This window comes from Coturnix japonica, chromosome 11 (assembly GCF_054131305.1).
Source record: "Coturnix japonica strain WE chromosome 11, WE-NBRP24, whole genome shotgun sequence".
In the NCBI taxonomy this organism is placed as follows: Eukaryota; Metazoa; Chordata; class Aves; order Galliformes; family Phasianidae; genus Coturnix; species Coturnix japonica.
The window spans coordinates 23,409,590-23,430,950 of NC_140673.1; the positions used below are offsets into that span (position 1 = coordinate 23,409,590).

Below are 21,361 nucleotides of genomic sequence, written 5' to 3' on the forward strand. Positions count from 1 at the left end.
TTTAAAGACTTAGTGAATGAGTTGTAAATCCCATCGTGTACTCAAAATACGCAAAATCCTCCACCATGTTTGACAGCTAAAAGATATAAGGCCTAAAAATGATCAGCATTGTCCAACAATGGACAGTTCAGCATTTCAGAATCAGATGGAAGTTTGAGAATTACTAATTTTAAAAAAGCATAACAAAAAAATAAAGTTGACAGCAGAAATAAACAAGTACATAAAAAGGAAGCTTCCTTATTCTATTCATTTAAGGAAGCATTATTAAGCAGTGAAGTATTTCCTGGGTGCAAACTACATCACCCTCAATCTGTACAACCAATTCCTGCTGCTCCACAAGTTTGCAACAATACTTACTTGTCTTTGCAGAAACAAACAGTGCAGTTGCTCTTATACCTTTAGTAGCTGGATTCAAAACCCAAGCAGAAAACTACTGAAGAAGTGAAAATAGCATTGCCACCAAAGGTATGGAAAGTAGACAGAGAAAAAAAGAGTCCTATCTTATTAGATTTACCTGTGACTACCTGAATCATTGTCTTGCACTCAGGACATAAAGCTTTTTTAGCTAGTAACATGGGGGACTCCATAAAGCCTGTCTCCATTGGTACCAATGCAGAATCAGAGCCCTAGTCTCCTTCTGTGTAATGTATTGGTACTAAAAAAGCTATGAAATCCCATCCTTAAAATTGAGACATTGCTCCTTACATACACAAAAGTAACCCCAAGTGCCACAAACTAAATAATTATAAAGCCATTCAAATAAAGACAGGTGCAACATATTCATGTACAAGTGAAAACGTTTCTTTGTTATCAGCTGGGAACTCTGCTTGTTACATTAAGAAGATATCAGATAACTTTTGCAAAAGAGGAATTATGTAATGTACAGTATGGTCACACCACCTTCAATTCCAAGGAAACATTCTTGTTAAACACGCACGGAGGGAAGGGAGGAGTTTTTCCCTTCCTTTTTTTTTTAATGGAATACAGCTGGCAGCTGAGAGAGAGGCTCTTTTAAGGCACGGTACATACACAGAGCTGGTTTACAACTCAATCCAAGAGTATATCCAGGCAAAATCAGGCACTGCAAATGGACAAAGCTTAAAAAAGAAGGTTAATCAAAAAGCAAATATTAAGGAGACATTCAAACATGATGTGATATCCCTACCAGCTGCTCTCTGCGGGCTCTCCCCTCCATTACAAAATCAGCATCGCCCACCTGTTTGTGTACTTGTTCTTGGAAGTAGAAACAAGGTAAACAAGCAGCATGAGGAAGCAGTACACAGGAGAGACTGACCAGGCCTCACAATAAATGCTGACCACCGCACGTAGAGGAGGACTTTATTCCAGCAAAAACATTGAAGAGCTCAAAATTAAACGTTACCTCTTTCTGCTGGCAGGAGGGGAGGCAACAAGCTGCGAGGGCACATTCATTGTGCACAGACACGTTGTTGTACGGGAGGAGAGAGTCCTACCGACATTACAACACGCGAGGAGGGCACAGCCGGGCCGGCACCCATTGCTGGGCACGGCCTCAGCCCGAACCGCCCCGAGCGGGCCGGGGAAGCGGAGCAGGGAGCTGTCGGGGCACGGTGCCACGCTCCCTGAGTTCAGGGGGAACGTGGCGTCGGCACAACCCGAGAGCAGAAGGCACGTGTTGTGACGGGAAAAAGAAAAGAACCAAGGAGCGGCTGCGGCGGAGAGCGGCTCCAGATCCTCCCTTAGAACCCCCGCAACGGGCAGACAGACAAAGCACAGCGAGCCCCCGGCCCCGAGAGCCGCCGCTTACCTGGAAGTCGGCCAGGATCATCTCTCTGTCCATGTTGGACGCCATGGCGGCCCGCGGCGGCCCCCGGCTCCGCTTTGCCCCGCGTAGAGCGAGCTGTGCCGGAGGGAACTACGGGCTCATGGAGACGGCGGGCCCGGACCGAGAGGAGAAGGAGGGTCGGAAGGAGGAGGAGGAAGAAGAGGAGAAAGAGGAGGAGGGCCGGGAGCCGGAGCCGAGCAGCGCTGCCTCAGCTCAGCGGCCGGCCCGGGGAAGAGGAGAAGAAGGAGGAGGAGGCAGCGTCGCCCCGTCCCCGCCCGCCCGGCGCCTGTCGCACATTTTGCCTGTCATCGAGGTCGCAAAGAGGCGCTTTGCGGCCGCCACGTGACCGGCTCCTGTCAAGCGCTCTCGGAGCGGAGGAGGCGGCTCCTTTCCGGCCGCGCGCTCCCGATGGAGAACGGGAGCGCGCACCGAGCCCGCGCCGCCTTCCCGCCCAGCGCCTCAGAGACAGAGCGAGTCCGCCCCGCCCCGCGCATGGGCCCGCTCTGAGGGGCGCCCCGCCTCGCTGCGGGGCTACAGGGGGCAGCCGTGTCCTTAGGGCCGCCCCGAGGCCTGCATAGGAGCGATGGGCGGCCCGGGGAGCGGCCTAACGCCGGCAGTGCCTTGTGAGAAATAACAGCGGGGATCCAACGGCACGACCTCACCCCGGCGCTGTGCCAGGCGTAGCGCGGCCGAATCCCGGTTCTCCCGGCCGCCCTCACAGCCCGTGTGTGATCACACACGATGGATGCAGTCACACATCGCCGTGCCATCGCCCCTGCTGGCACTGACAGCCCGCGGAGCTCCGTCTCGTCATCTCAAACCGAGCTCCATCCCCAGCTTTAGGAAACAGAATCCTTTATTGTTTTGTTCTATTCGCGTCGGCGAGTAAAAACAAGAGTTCAGACTCTCCACGATGGCAAACAGCACGGCCAGCCCCGGGGGAAGGAGAGCGGCCGTGGGACCCGGCGGGATCCGTCTGAAAGGGGGAGAACGAGGGGACCCCACGGCAGAGCAGGGGGCACAGCAGGGCTGTGTGTGCAGCTCGGCTGTGTGAGCAGCTCCACACGGGAGCAGCTCGGGCAGCGCTGCTGGGCACCTTCAGGACACGTCCAGTGCCCCTCGGTGACCGCAGAACCATGCGGAGCATCGAGGTGGGCTCAAGCCGTACTAAAGCAGCACTCGGGATAGGAAGGCAGAGGGGCAGAAGAGCTGGATGATGTGTTTTACCTGCTTTAGTTTAAGGTGGCGAGGCTTCCCAACTCACAGTGGGACGGGGCGATGGGATGGTGCCGTGCCCGTGGCAGCCCGGGCTGAGCTACAAACGAATCCACCCCCGCATTACTAGAGAGTAACCGTAACGAGCTCTGAAAGGCAAAGGTTTGGAAACTGGACCGGAGCCAGTTCATTCCTGGCACCGATTCGTGTTCTAGGTGTGCTGTCAAGATAAAGTTACGCCGTGTTCACGTCTATCACAGGGTTATTATAAATAATGATATCTTCGCCGGATCAAGACGGGGAGGGATTTGATCCAGGATGTGAAGGAGGGGTGAGCGACCCGACGTGCCCTCGGGAAGCTCAGGAGAGATTCACAGCGCAGCTCTCTGCCCCTGCCCTCCTGGACGGGGTTTCGCTGTCGATCGGGGCAATTCCTGCTATTTTACGGTGCCGAAAGGAGATGATCGTGATGAGGACACTTCTATCTGGGAAGATAGATAGGCCTGCAGCATCCCATCGTATTCACTGCATTACTTTTATTATGTGCCGTGGTTAACAGCAGACAGGGGCTCGCTTTGTAGCTGTAACACAGTGGGGTTCTGCCGCAAGGCCCCGAGTCGGGTCGTGCGGTGCATCTGCACAGGACACACCGCCAAACCCGGAGATCTGGGGCACCGAATTGTCACCAAATTGGTCTTATTGAAGCCGCCTGACACCAAATTCCAAGTGCTGAGTATTATTTTCATGCAGAAAAACGACTGGACTTGAATACACGAGTGTCAAAGATATATATACATGTATCTAGAGTTATCTCTGGGGGAAATTAGACTTCTGATACCAATACTGCCTGCATTATTGCTTCTGACAGAGAGCTGTCATACTAAGGCCCTTAAATATGCTCTTTTCCCCTCGTTTCGTGGCTGGGGACAGCACTGCGTTTTCCTGCTTCAAGCGTGCTCACCTCCCTGCCGTTCTTTCTATACTCACGAACGAGGGGCTGTTGGGGGGATCTCAGCAGGAAAACCGGGCTGTAACGGAGAGGCAGCGATCGCTGTGTGCCCTCCCGTCCCCGCGGTGCCGGCTGCGGCTCGTTGTGGAGTCGCTGTGCGTCCCGGGCCGTGGTGCGGGCTGTCCCCCCGCCGTGCTCCCGCAGCTCCCGCAGCTCCCGGTGCCGAACGTCTCCGAGCAGTTCCCGGTGCCAACGTCTCCTCGGTGAGCAGAGCCGGGCGGGGTGCTGACAGACCCCGGGCAGCCACGTTGTTCCTTACCTCCCTCGGGGCTTTTGGGTGCGATTCAGCCTCCCGAGGCTTCCTGGAACATAAAGCAACGAGAGCGGCGCAAGGCAACGGAGTGCCGCTGTCAGAAGGGCGCTGCCATCTCCACGCCTCCCGCTGCTCCGCGGCCCTTGTGCGGGAAGATGGAACAACCCCTCGCGTCTTCTGGGTGCCCGTTCCCCTCAAAATGGCACTTTCGAATCCATCGCGAACAGCGGAAAGTCCAAAAGCCGCCTCGGATCATCGCCTCCCGCAGCTCCGGGACAGCTCCTCCCCGGCCCCGGGGCCGCTTCCCGGGGCAGGTGCCCTCAGCCGCGGGGCACGGCGGCTACGGAGCAAAACCAGCCGAAAAAACACCTTTCCCCCCCCCCTCCTTTTCCCTTTCCCCTCCCTCTCTCCCTCCCGGCCCCGCTATGGCCGCTGCGGGGCCGTAGGGGCGGGGCGGGCGCTGCAGGCCTTCCTGCCCGGCAGAGCCGCAACTCCGCCGCGCCTCCTTAAATCTCTGCCGTTAAAATGTGGGCGGGTGTTTCAACTCAAAAAGCGCTCAAATTTTTTTTCTTTTCAAAAAAAGCTGATGAGGTTAAAAAAAAAAAAAAAAAAAAAAAAAAAAAAGGAGCGGGGGGGGGGGTTGGAAGAGAGAGAGAGAGAGAGAGAGAGAAACCGGCTTCGTGTCCGTAGGAAACAGAAGTAGCGATTGTTTGCGCTTAAAAAAGGGAGAGCGCGGAGCCGCGGGAGGAGGCAGCGATCAGCGGAGCGGCAAGTGCAGCGAGCAGCGGAGCGGACGGAGCGGCGCAGCGCGGCTGTCATCGGCGGCGGCACCACGCACCGCCCGCTGCACCCGCCGTTCCTCCGTCCCTCCGTCCCCCGGCCCGGACGGCGACCCGCAGAGGCGGCGGCGGCGGCGACCGAGAGCGGCGGGGACCTCGGCTCCCAGCGGACACGGCATGAGCCCGCCCCGCCGGGCCGCCGCCCGCCGCCCCGCAGCCCCGCTGGATGCACCCCGGCCGCCGCCGCCCAGGGCGGCTCCCGCCGGCCCGGATCGCGGAGCCGCGGAGAGGCCGCGGGAGTGAGGCCGCCGCCGGCACAGAGAGCGACGAGGGAGGCGGCGAGATCCGGGAGCGTCTCGCTCCGCGCCTTCTGCCCGGCCCCGGAGCGGGGCATGAGGCGGGCGGACCCCGATAGTGAAGACTTTGCCTCGGAGCTGCGGCTGCTGAGGCTCAGATGCCGACTGTGAGCAGGGTGGGTTGTCCTCTTCCAGGATCTCAGGTCTGAGTGAGTCTCCGGTATACGTGCGTGTATATATGTTACGTGTAACATATATCATATATCGCATAGCTCTTAATGTATTTCCCCTCGCAACCGGCCAAAGGCTTTAATATGAGTTCCTCTCTATGTGGAAGCAAAGAAATCTTCTTTCAAGCGGAGCTGCAGTTTTGCTGAATAATCACGTGTGAGTTAGGGGCGGGCTCTTGGCAAGGAGTTTTTTTACGAGTATTTACTACAAGGTCTACTCCAGAAGATTAACCATCCCAATCCTTCTGTCAGTCTCCGATGCCATGCCTGGTTAAAAAAAAAAAAAATCTCATCTTTTTCTGATCGTCAGTCACCCTAAAGAATGGCCGAGCCTTCTGGGAACGAGCTGGCGTCCGCGGCTGCCAAGGGGGACCTAGTGCAACTCACTAATTTGTTGCAAAAGAATGTAAACGTCAATGCACAAAATGGATTTGGGAGGACTGCGCTGCAGGTTGGTATCCAGAGAGGGAGAAAATATTTCATCACTGCTACCTACGTGACCCGGGTTGCCAAAAAGACAACGCTTTGAGCAGGCTGCTGGAGAAATGCGAGGGCTTTTTCAACGAGTTGGATGCCATATTTTATAACTTTAGTGGCTCCAGCTCCCTAAAATGACGTACTTGAAATAAAAGTGCTCAGAAGCAGCGGTTCAGCCGGGGGTCACCCTCGGTGGCGGACGGGCAGAGAGTTGGGTGCGATTTGGGAACTCGGAGGGGAGGAGGCAGAGAATGAAGTAGAGGAGACGAAAAGAAATCACCGTAGGTGAGCAGGGCTCAGGGCAGGTCTGTAAACACCGATGTGCTACGGTTTGGAGCTGCAGTTCTCGGTTCTTTTCCCCCATCCCCCCCTCCTTCCCCCCCCAACTTTCCCTCTTAAAATGTGCCTTGTCCGGGTGCTGGGCTCTGCCGCGATGGTACTTTTCCTTTATGCGCTGTTTGTGCCGAATGACCTTTCTCGTTCGGAGGCTGCACGGCACCGAGCACCTTCGATGCGCTCTCAGAGCCGCGGAGCGGCACCCCGAGCCCCGCCACCGCCTCTCCATTCATCGTTAGGGATGAAAATTGCCCTTTCTCGGCTCGGTGGCGGGGCGGGGGTTCGGCTCTTTCATTTCTGACCGTCCGTGGGGTGCCGTGTCCTCTTTTTTTCAGCGTGGAGCCGCGCAGGCAGCATTTGGAGCTCATCCAACTGCGAACTGTTGCGGCTGACGAAAGATTTTGCTTTTTCTAATATCAGATAATGATAGCGAAAAGGGTCGAATCCGTACGGGATAGCGAGAGGAACGGTCTGTAGATGAGGAGAAAGTGTGTGGTTATTAGTGCCGAAGGTGAAACAGAGGGACGTGGAAGCAGAGCTCCGGGGCTTATTAATTTCACACGTTAGAAAAATCGTTTGTTAACTCTTCTCCCCCCCTCCCCGAAACCACGAGAATCATTTCTGAAATGTACTCTGTAAAAAGCAGAATTCTTGCGGATGAACTCGAGATATTTACAGCTTTTTTTTCTTCTTCTTTTTTTTTTTTTAATCTTTCTTTCTTTCTTTCTTTCTTCCCCCCCCCACCCCTCCCCTGACTTGACATCGAATGTGTTGCATTTCGAAATTGAGCACCTCTCGCTGTAAAGCAGGGCTGGCCCTGGGGGGGCACATCACCGGGGCCCGAGGGATATAGGATTTTTTTTTTAGAGGCTGTTCTCACCCCAGTCGGGTGCCGGGTGACCGTGAGGGCACTCGGGGCAACTTTTAAGAGATCGAAAGGATGGAAATCGGACACTTAGAGCAATAAGGCTGCCAGGGAGAAAGAAACTTGCAGCTCGGGGCTTCATCCTCGGGACGAGGGCTGCAAAGCGATTTGCAGAGCGGAGATGTATTTACTGAGAGCTGCCCGTGCCCTCCTTGGGGCCGCTTCGCACAGGGGCACAGCGGCCGCTCCCCGGCCCCGCTCTGAGCTGTGACCGTCGGTTCTCATGGAGCAGAGGGGCACGGCCCGGGGCAGGGCAGGAGGGTTCGGGGAGCCACATTCTGTACTGTACAGCCCGAAATGGGCTGCGGGTGCCTGGCTGCCCTCGAACAGCTCTGTCAATGCAGCCTCCCAAATGTAGACAGTCTTTAAATAATCCCTCAATAATTTCTCAATATTTTCTCCATAACCTCTCAGTAAAAAGGGGGAGGCTGCCTAAATATTTGTATTTGTGGATCTATATGTATGCCACTGAATTTTTTGTTTAATTCAGCAGCTGCTCGGCTTCTCTTCCTCTCTGCTTTTAGTTTCAGACGAGGTGCTTTCTGCAGGCCTCACTGCCCGTCCTGCCCCGATCCTCCCTGCCACGGCTACGGGCCGTTGCCGCTCCTTAGAGGAGCCGGGCAGAAAGGAGCTGTGCATCCCCCCCCCCGGCTCCATCCCCTCTGTGAGCATTTTCTCCCCCCCCCGCATGTGGCAATGCAGCCTCACTCCCCGAGCCTGCCTTCCTCGAGCCTATTAACTCCCACTTCGACCAAATACACTTTATAAATCCACCAAAAATGCACCCCGAGCCCTCCAAAAATACTCCCTAACACATCCCAATAATTTTCCCAACACAAAGGAGGGCTCGCACTGCTCCTATTTTCCCTCCCACTCCTGCTCAGAAGTGAAAGAGCAGTGTGCTCAGAGCTGTGCTTCCCCGAGCCTCTGCTCCCTGCACCCACTCTGCCCTCACAGCACCGGGGAAGAAGTGAGATTTATTAATTAGAAGAATCATTAGAAGAACTTTATTATTATTTTTAATAATCTTAAAAAGCCTAATTTTTATTTTTATTTTTTACACTAAGAGACTTTTGAGGCAAATGCTTTGTGTAAGTTCTGCTCAGTTATTTCTCATCTAACTGTAACATACATTTTTGTTGCTGATTCTTTTTTATTATTATTATTCGCGAGGTTTTCAGATCAGTTTAAGGAAATCCAGGAGGGGTTTTTACTCGGCTCTGCCACTCGCAGTGCGGCTGATGGCACAGACAGAGCAGTGCTGCGCTGGGTGCCCGGCTCAGGCTCTGAGAAAACAAAACAAGAAGGAAAAAAAGATAGAGGAATTTGATGGGAATCGGTGCAAGCCGTTACGTCCCAAATAGGGGGGAAAAAAAATGTATTCTAATTTCGAATGATTTTATGATGCAACCGAGAGAATTTAAAGAGGCATTCGATTGAATTATTTCTTTATGTATTTCTTCCTGACCCAACGGCTGGTTCTGAAATAGGGATGTGTGTAACAGCAGAGCGTGGCCGTGGTTTGTTTATAGTAAAATGACAGAATCCTGATCGGATCATAGAATCCAGAACCATTGAATCATTGGTTGGTTTGGGAAGAAAATGTGCGGCACTTCGCACCGCTCCTTTTCACTTCTTGTCAGGTGACACTGAGACTCCAGCACCGGGGAGAACAGTTTCTTGGAGCATTTATTTTTCTTAGCAGCCAGAACTATGGCACGGCACAAATATTTGCTTTATGATAATGCGCAGACAATGCAAACACCTGAGGGCTTATCGAAGCACATCGCGCATTTTCTATCGCTGAGGCACAGTCTCTGTTCCTCGGAGACCCGCAGCCGGCACCGAGCGGTGCTGCAGAGGAGCCGAGATCGCTTCTAGGGGAGAAGGTCGCTCCGGCTGCAGGCGTTAATCTCTGAGCCAAAGCTGTCAGCACCGAGCCACCAAACCTCCCCTAACAGCACCACCAAACCTCCCCTAACAGCACCACCAAACCTCCCCTAATGCCGCCGAGGTCAGTGAGGAAGGCTTGGAATTAGACGTACCGTCGGGCGCAGCGGGGCTCGGAGCTGTGGGCTGAGGGCTGGGGCTCCGCGGGCGCTGACGTCTCACTCCGTCCCGCAGGTGATGAAGCTCGGCAACCCCGAGATCGCCCGCAGGCTGCTGATGAGCGGAGCGAACCCCAACCTGAAGGACAGTACCGGCTTCGCCGTCATTCACGACGTAGCCAGAGCGGGTTTCCTGGACACTTTGCAGACCCTGCTGGAGTTCCACGCCGACGTGAACATCGAGGACGCGGAAGGCAACCTGCCGTTACACCTGGCGGCCCAGGAGGGCCACGTGCGGGTGGTGGAGTTCCTGCTGCGGCGCACCCCGAGCCGCGTCATGCACCAGAACCGCCGCGGGGACACGGCGCTGGACGTGGCCCGGCTGTACCGGCGCAGCGCCGTGGTGCGGCTGATGGAGGGCGGCCCCCCGCCCGCGGCCGACACCGACTGAACCGGGCCTCCTCGGACACTGCGGCTCCCAGCCTCGATCTTTGATGATTTTCTTTTTTTTCCCCCCCCTTTTTAATAACGTTTGGTTCAACCCTACTTCTATATATATTTTTTTCTTTTTTTTGTTGTTGTTATATTTTTGGAATAGTGAATAGTGTGAGTTCAAGAAGTTGTAGAAGTGGGGTTTTAGCTAAGGAACATTATTTCAATGCACGGTGGCGGCACGTTGTTACCGCCGCCGCTCACATCACTCCTCACTCCGCCGTGCCCACGCCGCAGCTCACACCGGGCTTCCAGCATCACGCTCTGCAGTGAATCCCCGTTCGTTACTCAGCCATTAACCCAAACGCTGCGGATCCACCGCTTAATGACCCCTTTCCGCGCCGGGGGAAGGAAACAGCCCGCGGGGATTCTTCCCCCCCCCCACCAACTCCCCCCCACCCCCGGCTCAGCCTGACGCGTGTTGGGGTCGGGTGGGGACCGGGAGCGGCCCGGCCGGGGGGGCACCGGGCCCGGGAGAACCGCTTCGGGCATCAACCTCAGTCTGACACTAACAGGAGCTCATAAGAGTAGGTCGCTCGCTTTCTAAATGTAGATGACACTTTTCCCCTTTGTGTATTTAAACTTTCACCGAGCTGCCTTTGAGTGTAGTTACCAGAAACAACAGAAGTGGCTTTTCTTTTTTTTTTTTCTTTTTTTTGGCCAGAGGTTTTGAGGCGCTCAGCTGGGCACTCGGAGCAGAAAAGTGCATTATTCTCCAGTTTCCAAAGAGCACATAACCCCGGGCAGAGGTAGGAGCACAGAAATGGGGGGCTGAAATCCTCCAGCTCCTCCTGTCCCTGCCTGAGCTGAGCGCTGTTGCGATGCTCTTTAGAAATGATCGCTTCGTACCGCCCGCTTTGTTTTGTTTGGGGAAGAAAAAAAGAAAAGAAAAGCCAAACCCCACAGGATGATGACGGCTGTATCTTACAGGTATATTTGGATGCAGTGGAATTTAGGAAGCGACACTTGAGGTACCGGTGAGGTGATCTCAATGCCTGCACCTAACGAGCAATGGAATCCCTGAACTGTTTCCCTTCCAGAACAGCCGTCAGGGTCCCACGGCCGAACCCCCCGTTAAGGCGGGGAGCAGCGGGACGGGAACCTCGGCGTGCTCTGCGCTGCGGGGTCGGACTGTCGATGGCACAGGATGGGAAGGCTCACATCAATGTGAAAGGAAAGACTGGCTGCAAAATAGCACCTAAAAGACAAGGGCTGTACATTGCTTTACGTTTTCTTTCTTTCAAACAAACAAACAAACCAACCCCAAAATTTATGTACACGGTCCCGCAAAATGAACTACCACTGTTTTCCAGTATCAATAACTGCCTGGACCTGTCCGTCCCGTCGCTGTACTCTCACAACCACTGTGTTCTGCGTTCTCTGATTAAAAACCTCTGTGCACCGCAACGCCTCGCGCTGTTCTGTGGCACATCTATTCCCGAGGGGCTGCGGACCCCTTCCCACCCGCGGGGGGTGGCAGCCCCCCGGGGCCGCGCTCAGCTCCTCTGCTCTCCCCGACCTGCGCAGCCCAAAGCCCCCCACCCCGTCCCAGCTGCGCTCCGTCCTCGCTCTGCCCGCACCCCCCGCCCCGCCCTCCCGGTCCCTCGGGATGCTCCCGCATCGCGGTGCGGCTCTCCCGCCCGCAAAGCCTATTTCTCGGCAGCGGTGTGCTACACTTGGTACACTTGGTACACTTGGTACACTGACGCCTCTTCCCCCGCCCTTGGCATCGGGAGGGGAATGGATGCTGGAAACTCTCCGGGGAACCGGAGTGGGGGCTTCCCTATGTGCTGCGGTGCTCCCCAGTGGGATCCTTCTGTCCCAAAGGGTTCTGAGCTCGGACGCGGTTCAAGAAGTGTCTTTTGCGACCCCGTCCTCGCGCTCTGACAGCAGCAGAATGTCCCATTTTACAAATCCTGTTGGTGACAACGTCAACAGGAACGTTCAGCAGCGGATGCAAACAGACAGATGGAACGAAATATTTATTGGAAAGCTTTTATTGAGACAGAGACCACGAGCAAAGAACATCTCTCGGGCAGGAGCAGCCGGGGCCGCGTACATCACAACCGCAGCGAGTGCGGTGCGGAGCGATGGGGAACAAAACGCTGCCCCGGGCACGGAGCCCTCTCCCCTATTTCGGGGTGAGGGGCTGAGCTGCCTCACTGACCTTTGCTACTAAATTACACAGAGAGGGAAAGCTGAAATACAACTGAAAAGGAGCAGATCCCGGTGGGGGAACGGTCCCTGGGGCCGGGGCACGGAGAGGGGTGTGGGGGTGAGCCCCAGCACTGCACATGGGGGCAACGCAGGGGCGGCGTTCCACGAGGCTTTGTGCGCGTTTCTGTGCGGTGAGAGGAAGGATGGGTGAGTGGTTCCGTGCTGGGGTGAGGAATTACCTTCGTGGGAAGCGCCGTTGCAGTGTTCTTGTGAATAAAGGGTTAAAAGAGCTGCAAAGCGCCACTTCGGAGCCTCTAAAAGAAAGAGGGGGGCTTCTGCCAGACGGGCACCCCACGGTTCGATGGGGCCCGGAGCGGTCCCGCTTTATTGCCCATTTCCCAGCGGAGTGTGATTGCACGGAGAGCAAAAAAAAGCAAACCCAAAACAGCCACGGGAGGAAAACTGCATTTATTGCGGGGGACGGCGGCACTGCGCGGGGAGGGGGAAAGAAAACGGGGGAAAAATAAATAAATAAAAAGAAATTAGAAAGAAAGGGGAAAAAAAAAGAAATAAAAGCAAAAGCAAAGCCATGAGGGCAGGGAGCGGGCAGCCGCGGGCAGCGCGATGCTTCCGGGCCGCCCCGAGCAGCGCAGCCCGAGTCCCCGCGCAGCGCCGGGAGCCGCAGCCCGAGCTCAAAATGTCGGTGGCGGCGGAGCGTCCCCCGGGGAGAGCGGCGGAGCGGGGCCGGCCCAGAGGCCGCCGGGCTGGGGAGGAGGTGGGAGGGGGGGGGAGGGGGGCAGCGCCCGGCTCCGAAACCGTTAGCTCGGCTCTACGGTTCCTTTCCCCTTTCTCTTCCTGTCCAAATATTTTTAAATTTACGCGCCTTAACTAACAGTCTGATTTTATTTCTCGAGTTTCCTCCGCGGGTTCCAGCGCCGCTTCCCTCCTGCCCCCCGCCGTGAGGGGCCCGGCCCGGCCCGGCCGCAGCCCAACCGCACGGTTACTTTTCCCTTTTCTTTCTCTTTTGCTTTTTTTTTTTATCCTCTCTTATTTTTTGCCCCCTTCCCCCTCATCCTTCTCCCGGAGCCGAAGAAGCGCAGGGCGGTGAGTACAGCGCGCCTCCCCCGGCTCTTAGGGACCCCCCGAGCCGCTTATTCCTCTGTCTCAAAGGCGAAGAAATCGCCCCCGGCTGCGCAGTGCCGCTGCTGCCGCTGCCATCCCCGCACCGCCCCGCTCCGGGCTGCGGGGAGCTCCCAGCGCGGAGCGCTCCGCTCTGCTTTCATTGCTCTGTGCGGTCGCGTCGCCTCTGGGCATAATATCAGCGATAGTTGGGCAAAGAGACGGGAACCGCCGGCAGCAGCGCTGGGTGCCCAGAGGAGCCGCGACCGCGAGCGGCTGCGCCCATCCCGACAGGGAGCAGCGCTGCGGGGACAGCGGGCACCGCGCGGCACCTGCGGGAGCAACGACGGCTGCGGCTGTTGTCAGTGCGGAGCGGAGCGCGGGGAGCGCAGCGCCGGGCGGGGGAACCGAGCTGCTGCAGCCCCGTGGAGCGGCACCAACCTCCGACAGGCACCGGCTGAGCCCCGAGCTGCGAGTCCCCCGCGCCGCGCTGTCTCCGCACCAGCGCTCTGGCTGTTGTGGAGGTGCGCAGGGGAGCAGCGGTTATTTATGAGCACTGCCAATAGACTGACTGTCCGTGACATGGCACGGTCTGACGCCGCAGCCGCCCGGAGGTGACGGCCGAGACGCGGCTCCCTGCGGCGCAGTCCCCGCAGCGCTCCTTGCCCCCGCTCGGGGCTCTGTCCGATCCCGTAGCCGCCGTCCCACGGCCACGCAGCGCTGAGCTGCGGAGGCTCAAAGGGACGGACACGGAGCGCACAGCGCGGGGTGCGTGAGAAAACCGAGCGGTCGGAGTTTTTTTCCCAGGGTAAAACGCACCTTAATGCAGCGCAGCTCAGAGCGCTCTCCCGGCTGCAAGAAACGCTCTCGCTAAATTTAACAGCAACTTGTTGGTGAGCGAGGATGCCACGTAGGCCGTAAGCTATTAACACCCATTGCGGTGGGAACGGGGACATGGATTGACGCCCCGCCGTGCCCCCGGCTGCGCTCTCTCCTCCGGCTGCGGGCCGGGCGCCGGCACAGCCCGATGCAGCCGGTTCTGGGCGCTGGGCCCGCACTGGGGGCAGAGGCGGACTCACATTCGGGGCTACATTGGCCGGGAGCAGCGCTGTGCCCGGCGGGGTCCCCGTCCCGGTGCGGCCGCAGGTACCGCAGTGCTCGGGCTGTCGAAGGGAGTTTGATAGAGAACAGCTGTCAAATAGGAAAGCGGGCTTGTTTGATGGACGCTGTCACTGTTAATAATGTCACCCATGTGTGTTCTAATTACTGCGATGGACGTGGTGTAGATTGCCCGGATGGATTTTGCTTTCACTGCTTTGCAATAAGAGCTTCAGACAAAGCTCTGATGCACCAGATACCCCCCGTACAGCAACACACCCTTATAGCAAAGCCTATCTCCTTCCCCTATGAACCTTTTAATTTATAGAAACATATTGTTTCGTGTAAAGAAGGCGGCAGATAATTAACTGTATTCATTTAACCTAATTATAGGCCTCTGAGGCAAAAAGCTGACACTTTTCATTGTGGTATATTCAGAGGAGTTAATTGAAAAAACATTGCAGCCACAAGGCAGAACATGCCCCGCGTGTATTTGATACTAATTCTTTTTCTTCTTGAGGACTGGGGTGGATGCGATGCCCACCCGAGATAAGGGCTGCCGCTGCTCGCGGAGTAGGGCAGATGCTGCGGAGCCGTTATGCAATGCTGCAGCGCTGCAATATCTCTGCAGTCCCGGAGCCAACCACAGGCAGCTTAATTTGCCAAATTGTGAGCTGGTTTTGTAATGTACACAAGTATCTATTACAAATTAAGAAAGGATCGAGAGAGCTTTTAGCTGGGACGGAGGTCAGGGTTGAAGCAGAGAGCTGCGTCTCGAAGTGCTGGCACACAGAGCAGCCCCCAGCCCTCCCCAGCCCCCAGGATGAGGGTTTTTCGGAGTTCTCAGGCAATAGGAGCCCCGGAGCTGGGTCATTGGCAGTGTCCTCTGCGGTTTTCAGCTCTCAGTATTACACGCTGACAAATGCACAGCGAATCAACGCTCGCAGCTCCCGACTGTATCACAATAAACGCACGACGGACCTTTCGCTCTTTATGAGTAATTTCTCCCATCACCTGATGCGCACCAACAACTCCATCTGACAGCGATGCCGCTTTCATTCTCTGCAGCAGAGCCTTCCAGAAGAAAGGGGCTGCAGCAGCTCCCCCCCCCCCTCCACCCCCCCATCCTCCCCCCCGCGCTGGATGGGGGCAGAGCCATCACTTCTGCTAAAGAAATCCCAACCCATGAGCCCGACCGGCACTAACAGCAGCTATTCCCCCCTATTTTACCAAGGGAAAGCAGCAGGTGCCCGCAGCTCCGGCAGCAGCCCCAGTCCGCCGCTGTTCCCCCTTACCCCCCCCGGCCCAGCCCTGCACTCCGCTCCCCCCCCCCCGTGCTGGAGCCCAATTCCTGCAGTGATGCTGCGAACGAACCCTGGGAAAGTAATCGTTGTCGGCCCCATTCCCCGTCACTCGAAGCGTTTTCAAATGTAGTTTGTTGAAATCGGTTTTTACTGCGCTTACAAAAGAAGCGCGCTGCAATTCTGCGATTCGAATGTTTGTTAAGAAAGGCACAGGAAGTCTGATAAGTAAACAGTGACATGCAGTCACCTGAACTATGGCTCCGGTGCTCCAGAATATCGAACAAAGCAGCTTTTTAACAACAAAATAACGTACTGCAATAGAAGTCACCATTACTCTATTCTTATTTTCTTAGATTCTCATTCTTATATCACAAAAGGTGAATCCCAACTTGCACAGACATCCAGCTCAGACACTCAGCCCAGGGCTGGGGCACACTCAGCTCTGCCCCCTCCACACTTACCCCCAGCCTGGCCCATGCTTCATCTCCCTGCACAATGCTGAGGGGGTCCCTTCCTCATCCCCTGCTCTGCCTTCCTGCACTTTATTTTCACCCCCTGGTGCAAACCTTTCATCCGTAACTCACTCCAGCTCTCCCTCTTTAATTATTTCCCCTGGCACCTTACCCTCATTATCCTCCTCCACCCCTCCCATCCTTTCCCATCTGTCTCACTCTATCCCCACGTTGCTCCACTCACAAGGACTCACTACACTCCCCCACCTGACTCCAGCCCAGGCTGCCCAGGATTGGGGTGGCAGCTCTTGGTCCCCTTCCAGGGAGCACGCAGGCCACTCTTTAGGGACCACAGCTGCCCTTTGTCCCCAGCCACGTTCCAGCTGAGATCTTACAGCATCTCAGAACTCTGTTACATTTGGATGCACTTCTGTGAAACCACATCAGTTGTGCTGCCAAACTTCGAGCTGCTGCTCAGAAGGTGCAGTGCTGAGCTTGGCCGCTCTCAGTGTTGCCTTTCATATTCCTTCTGTAGAGAAATGGGGATACCAACAACTGCTGAAGGGAGCAACTTTATTATTATTATTATCATCATTACTCCTTAAAGTGAGCAAAATATTTGGTTAACTCTGCTTGAGGATGACCGCTGTGGTTTAGCCAGGAAGTGCCAAAAATTAATCCCAGAGCAGGTATCCAGCTTGGAACATTGCAGCCCAACCATTACCAGTGAGTGGAAAACATGATGCTGTGGTAGAGCTCAGGGCACAAAGCAGAACAGAGCTGGGGCTCCAGCCTGGATGGGGGAGATTTTTAGGTGAGCTGTTCCAATAGCAAGTTGGAGTTGAGCATAAGTCAGCCAGATTTCACATGTTGAAATATATGAACAAAAGGTGATCTGTAGGGATGAAACCTGATGGGGAGAGCAGAGGGAAGGGGGGGGGGAAGGAGTTGGTTCAACCAGCAGCAGAAGCCCAAGCAGTTCATTTGGGGTTGTCAGCCACCCCACTCATGAGTCACCATGCGATGGACAAAAGCAGCACAGTGACCAACACTGAGTGCTAACTGGCATTCAGAACTGCTGCTTTTCAATTTATTTACATTTACTATGAAGTGGGAGAGAAGCAGAGTCACAGCAGTGCTCCCTAATGTACAGTGAGCTTCCTGTCAATTGGCAAGGTAAATCACTGTGGTTTTTGCTTTTAACCTGTAAGATGAATGCTCTTTAGTTCTGTCAGCACAGCAAATGGATCGCCTGCCACTTGACAGCACATTTGCCTAAAAGATATCTTCTAGCTCGAAAAGAAGCTCGTTCAGGAAGTCCTGTGGCCTTTGTTTTGCAGGAAGTCAGCCCAGATGAAATGGTGGTCCCCTCTGGCCAGTTCAGGCTTTGTCTGTGATTTTAACAGCAAATTTGGACCCGGCTCTGAACTTTCTGTGCTGTTAAAATACCTGGAATAGTGCTGAGCTGCCTGAAGGAGTGAGGTTACATTATGCAAAATGACTGTATTATATTAATTATGGTAAAATGTGATAGAACTGTACAGGACAAAATTGAAACTGCTCTAACAGTATATATATATATAAATATATATATATATATACACACACACACACACACACTGAGAGTTAACCTGGCTTCATGCCCCCCACCCCCTCAAAGTTGAATTTTCATGCTGGGTGTTGCTGCTTGGCACACACTTGTGTTTGCCTTTCCTAGAAGTGCAGGTGTTCAACTAGTTCTGATGTTTTTTTCCCCCTTTTAAGCTTTCATGCTAAAGCCTCAGCCTGCACTGCTCACTTCTGGAACTGCCACAGCATTTCTATAACCTGTCTTATTCATAACAGCATTTTACCCCCAGCATCTTCTTCTATTTGATACAGTTTATCAAGGTTTAAGGATAGCAGAGAAGTTGGCCTGACAGCACGATGCAATGAGGCACAAAGCAGCCTTCAAAGGGAAAAAGTAGCAGGAAGTTCCCTCATACCAGGTATTAAAAATAGACTGCACCAAGTACTGGAATGCTCACAGTGGTTATGTAATGGCTTTTCACTGACATGCATTAGGAAATACTCTCAGAAAATGGTTTTCCTTCATAACACCCAGTCTACTTCTCTCAAGTTTGGATGTTCTTCATGTGGATACTGCTAAGAAGTCTAAAATTACAACGTTCATTTGAAAAACCTATCAATTAGCAAGCCACATAATGACACCATCTAATGGTACAATTGAAGTATTTGAATTTAATATACCATTTTCATAATGGCACAATATGAAACATATGATGGAATCCTGTTTTTTTTCCCCACATGTTAGGCTTGATTTATTTCTGACAACGCAGTAATTTTGCATTGGTGGCACCAAAAGAGAGAAATCAATTTGGGTACGTGACATAAATAATGAGAGTGGTGCCTGTTCTGGAGCATTGAGAAGAGTGCATTTGTTATTAGGTGCCTTTAACAAATAGGAGGTGTCTATGGAGCACTGAGAGGAGTCAGAGGAGTTCCATGTAGCTGCTCCTATATGGGGAAAATCATTTCCTATGGGAAAACAGTGAATGATTTTGAAGCACATCTTCCCCAGGCTTTTCCTCAAAGCTCTCTTAGAGATCCAGCTATCACACCTCTATAGGACAATGAGAGAAGATAGCAAAGGAAATAGTAAGAATTGAAGTCCACCTTTGGGATTTTCACAGTCTCACTGTTTCCTTGCATTATACAATGACCAGAGCCAACCTGCAGGATTCTCTGCTTATAGCAAAGGTGTCACACAAAGAGGACAACATTACCTTCCTGCCTGCCCCCAAATTTATCTATTTATCCATCACAGCCTTTAGACTTCTGTGGCTACATGGAACTCATCACTAACAATATTAATCTGTAAGCAAATTTACACACTTCTGCTGCCCTGCTCAGTACCTACACCACAGTGTCAGGAATTGCCACGTATCAGGGTGTGCCCAGCAGCACAGTCAGGGATGGTGTTCATCAGAGAAATGAGTGACATGGTGAGTGACAGGAAGCATTATGGTGGGTGAAACCTGCCCATATTTTACCTCCTACAAATAAGTTTTCCCTCTTTCATGTGACATATTAAATACTAGGAGATCCTGAGTGATCAGACATGACCACAGCAGGACAACACTTGCTTTAGAAATGTGTAGAACTTCACTCTCGATTCAGTCTGGCTTTCCTGTGATATCTTTAACATATTTTCTATGCTAAAAATGCAGGAGCATTATTGTTTCACTCTGTTCTTCTGTGTGAGAGCACAGGAAAGCCTGTGAGTTACTCTAGGCACAATCAGATAAAAGACTGGATTTGTTTTCTCTCATTACCATCCTGCAAAATGACCGAATTTAAACATCCATACCAATGTGCAAAAAAAACCTGTATCATACCCAAAGCAATTCAGAAAGAGGCAGATAAGAAAAGCAGGAGAACAAGTTGTTCCCTTGTAGAGAAACTGTCCTGTTAGATAAAATATTTAGAAGCATCTGAAATGGAGCCTGAAAGAAAATAGAACAGGGAAAGCTGAATCCATGTAGAAAACCTACATCGCAAAATAAGTAAGGAAGTGAGCATTAGAGCTGAGACAAAAGTTCTGCTTTTAAAAACGACTGATATCATCTTTTTTTTAAAGTGATCAAGGCCACAAAAATGAAAGAAAAAAAGATAACTAATACTTAAATGACCAACGAGTTTGTTTGCTTCTCGGTGGTGTTATACAAATGTATTTCTGGGGATCTCAGAGTCAGAAAGTGAGCTGTGCATAAACCAGCACTTGTTTTTCTACACTGGTGCACATGCAGAGCTGCAGTTGTTTACATGGGGAGGAACGCAGCTCATGCATAGTACTCAGTAATGCTCCCAACTACAGGCAGACTCTCATCGTTCTGCTTGTGTGTTGTACATGAACTGAAGCAAATAACGTTCTATCTTTCCTTTCATATCTTACAGTAATTTTCATGCAAACAAAACTGCCTCGAATCAGCTTTCATCCATTTTGAGGAAAAGCCATTTTAGGGCAACAGAGAACTGCAAACTCCTCTTTCACACAGGTTTTCTGCAAGCTGTGCTCCAGTGAATTATTGTGGCTATATTTGAGTTGTACTGCATATATGCACTTGACTTTTCATATGATATTTGCTGTCATTGAATTTGATATTTGAGGTCAAGGTTCCCAATAGATTTGTAGTTGAAAGCTTGCATTTTGGCTGGATTTAAAACCTCAGGGCTCTCCTGTCCCTACACAAACATGGGAAATCTTAGTCACAAATTCAGAGAAAATTAATTACTATTTCCCCCCCCCCAAAATTCACTGTGATTTTGCTTGCAGTTTCCCTTTTGTTCACACACCTGTGTTCTCTTCATCTTGACTTATCTAAATAGTAATGATAAAAAAAATCTTATTAGTATATGCCCTATAAATTGGGCAGAATTGTTAAAACTTACGAGTCTCAAACAAAAGCTCTTCCACACCACATTCTCCTCAGCTTCTCTGAGGTGCAGAGATGATTCTGTAGCACTCAGGACGATGATTTTATGGTAGGAAGAAATTCAGAGTTTACACTGCTGATCCTGCACATGAAAACAGATGATACCATCCCAGTTCAGGACCAATAACAGGATGTCTTCAGATTATCTTTATTACATTAACCTTTTCCTTTGTTTGAGCCAGAATTCCCCTCGAGGGGAAGAAAAATGATGCTGACACAACTTACTATTGCAAAGCAATCATATGGTCTATTTCCCAAGCATTTCATTTGGCCACAACCTGTTTAACTTAGAGAAGTTATTAAAAAAAGACACTAAGTTCTATAGAAGCAGTCAGTAATTTTAAAGCAGTGAGGGATATTGACTGGCACTTTTACCTTTTGAAAATGCTGTAGAGGAAACGTGGGCTGGAACAGAAGACTGAAAAAAAGATGGATTTGATGCTGCAGAAGCACAAATAAAGAAAATTCGAGATTTGGTACTTTTCCTAACAGATAGAGCTGAAATTTGGGGTAGGAATTGGGATTGATGCACCTGCCTAAATCTGAACCACCTGCTTGCAAGACAGATATCACTAACTCAGTGACAGCACAGACTGCTGCAAAAATGCCAATGCATTAAATCCCCACTACTTCCAAGTCAGTGGGTCTGAATTTAACTTTTGCCTTTTTTTCCTTCTTTTTTTTTGTTACCTCTGCCATTCTGGTTGCATTACCATGCACATACCCCTTGCCTGAGTCCATTAGGCAATCCAGGATGCTTAACCCTTTGCCTCCAATTCTACCAGCCTCCAGTCATTCTCTCACAGCTGTATTTCAGCTTTTCAAAGTCCGGTTTGACTCAGGCTGTCATCACAGAAACATCAATCCAGCA

The 21,361-nt window shown here is 52.5% G+C and overlaps 3 protein-coding genes across 5 annotated transcripts in view; 1 reads left to right on the forward strand and 2 right to left on the reverse strand.

The window, feature by feature from the left end:
* Positions 1-3,099, reverse strand: part of FAF1 (Fas associated factor 1) — a 128,056-nt gene extending 124,957 nt beyond the window's left edge. The window contains exon 1 of one of the 2 annotated variants that reach the window (XM_015870465.3): positions 3,032-3,099. Coding sequence is in view for 1 of the 2 variants with exons in the window: in XM_015870466.3 (XP_015725952.1) it covers positions 1,787-1,831 (45 nt within the window). In the remaining variant the exon portion in view is untranslated. Of the gene's footprint in view, positions 1-1,786; positions 2,109-3,031 lie in introns of those variants that run through there. The other variant, XM_015870466.3, reaches the window with a different exon arrangement.
* A 2,292-nt stretch (positions 3,100-5,391) lies between these two features.
* CDKN2C (cyclin dependent kinase inhibitor 2C) lies at positions 5,392-11,271 on the forward strand. 2 transcript variants are annotated; one of them, XM_015870469.3, is made up of 3 exons: positions 5,392-5,532; positions 5,897-6,037; positions 9,449-11,271. In XM_015870469.3, exons 2-3 carry the CDS (start codon positions 5,909-5,911, stop codon positions 9,821-9,823), a joined length of 504 nt encoding a protein of 167 aa, XP_015725955.1. In that variant the 5' UTR covers positions 5,392-5,532; positions 5,897-5,908; the 3' UTR covers positions 9,824-11,271. The 2 variants fall into 2 exon arrangements, with proteins under 2 accessions (XP_015725955.1, XP_085367848.1); XM_085511722.1 differs by lacking the exons at positions 5,392-5,532; positions 5,897-6,037 and adding an exon at positions 6,214-6,348.
* A 574-nt stretch (positions 11,272-11,845) lies between these two features.
* Positions 11,846-14,662, reverse strand: LOC146759062 (uncharacterized). The gene is made up of 3 exons (XM_085510805.1): positions 14,654-14,662; positions 13,582-14,303; positions 11,846-12,335 (listed from the first exon to the last, which is right to left on the reverse strand). The coding sequence occupies exons 1-3, from the start codon at positions 14,660-14,662 to the stop codon at positions 12,257-12,259; spliced, it is 810 nt and encodes a 269-aa protein (XP_085366931.1). The 3' UTR covers positions 11,846-12,256.
* Positions 14,663-21,361: the final 6,699 nt, after the last annotated feature.

Coding starts and splice junctions, on each gene's coding strand:
- CDKN2C (XM_015870469.3), top strand. CDS start 5,909: ATGGCCGAGCCTTCTGGGAACGAGCTGGCGTCCGCGGCTGCCAAGGGG. Junction 6,038..9,448: donor TTGGGAGGACTGCGCTGCAG/GTTGGTATCCAG, acceptor TCCGTCCCGCAG/GTGATGAAGCTCGGCAACCC.
- LOC146759062 (XM_085510805.1), bottom strand. Junction 12,336..13,581: donor TCAGCCGGTGCCTGTCGGAG/GTTGGTGCCGCT, acceptor TCTTTCTTTTAG/AGGCTCCGAAGTGGCGCTTT.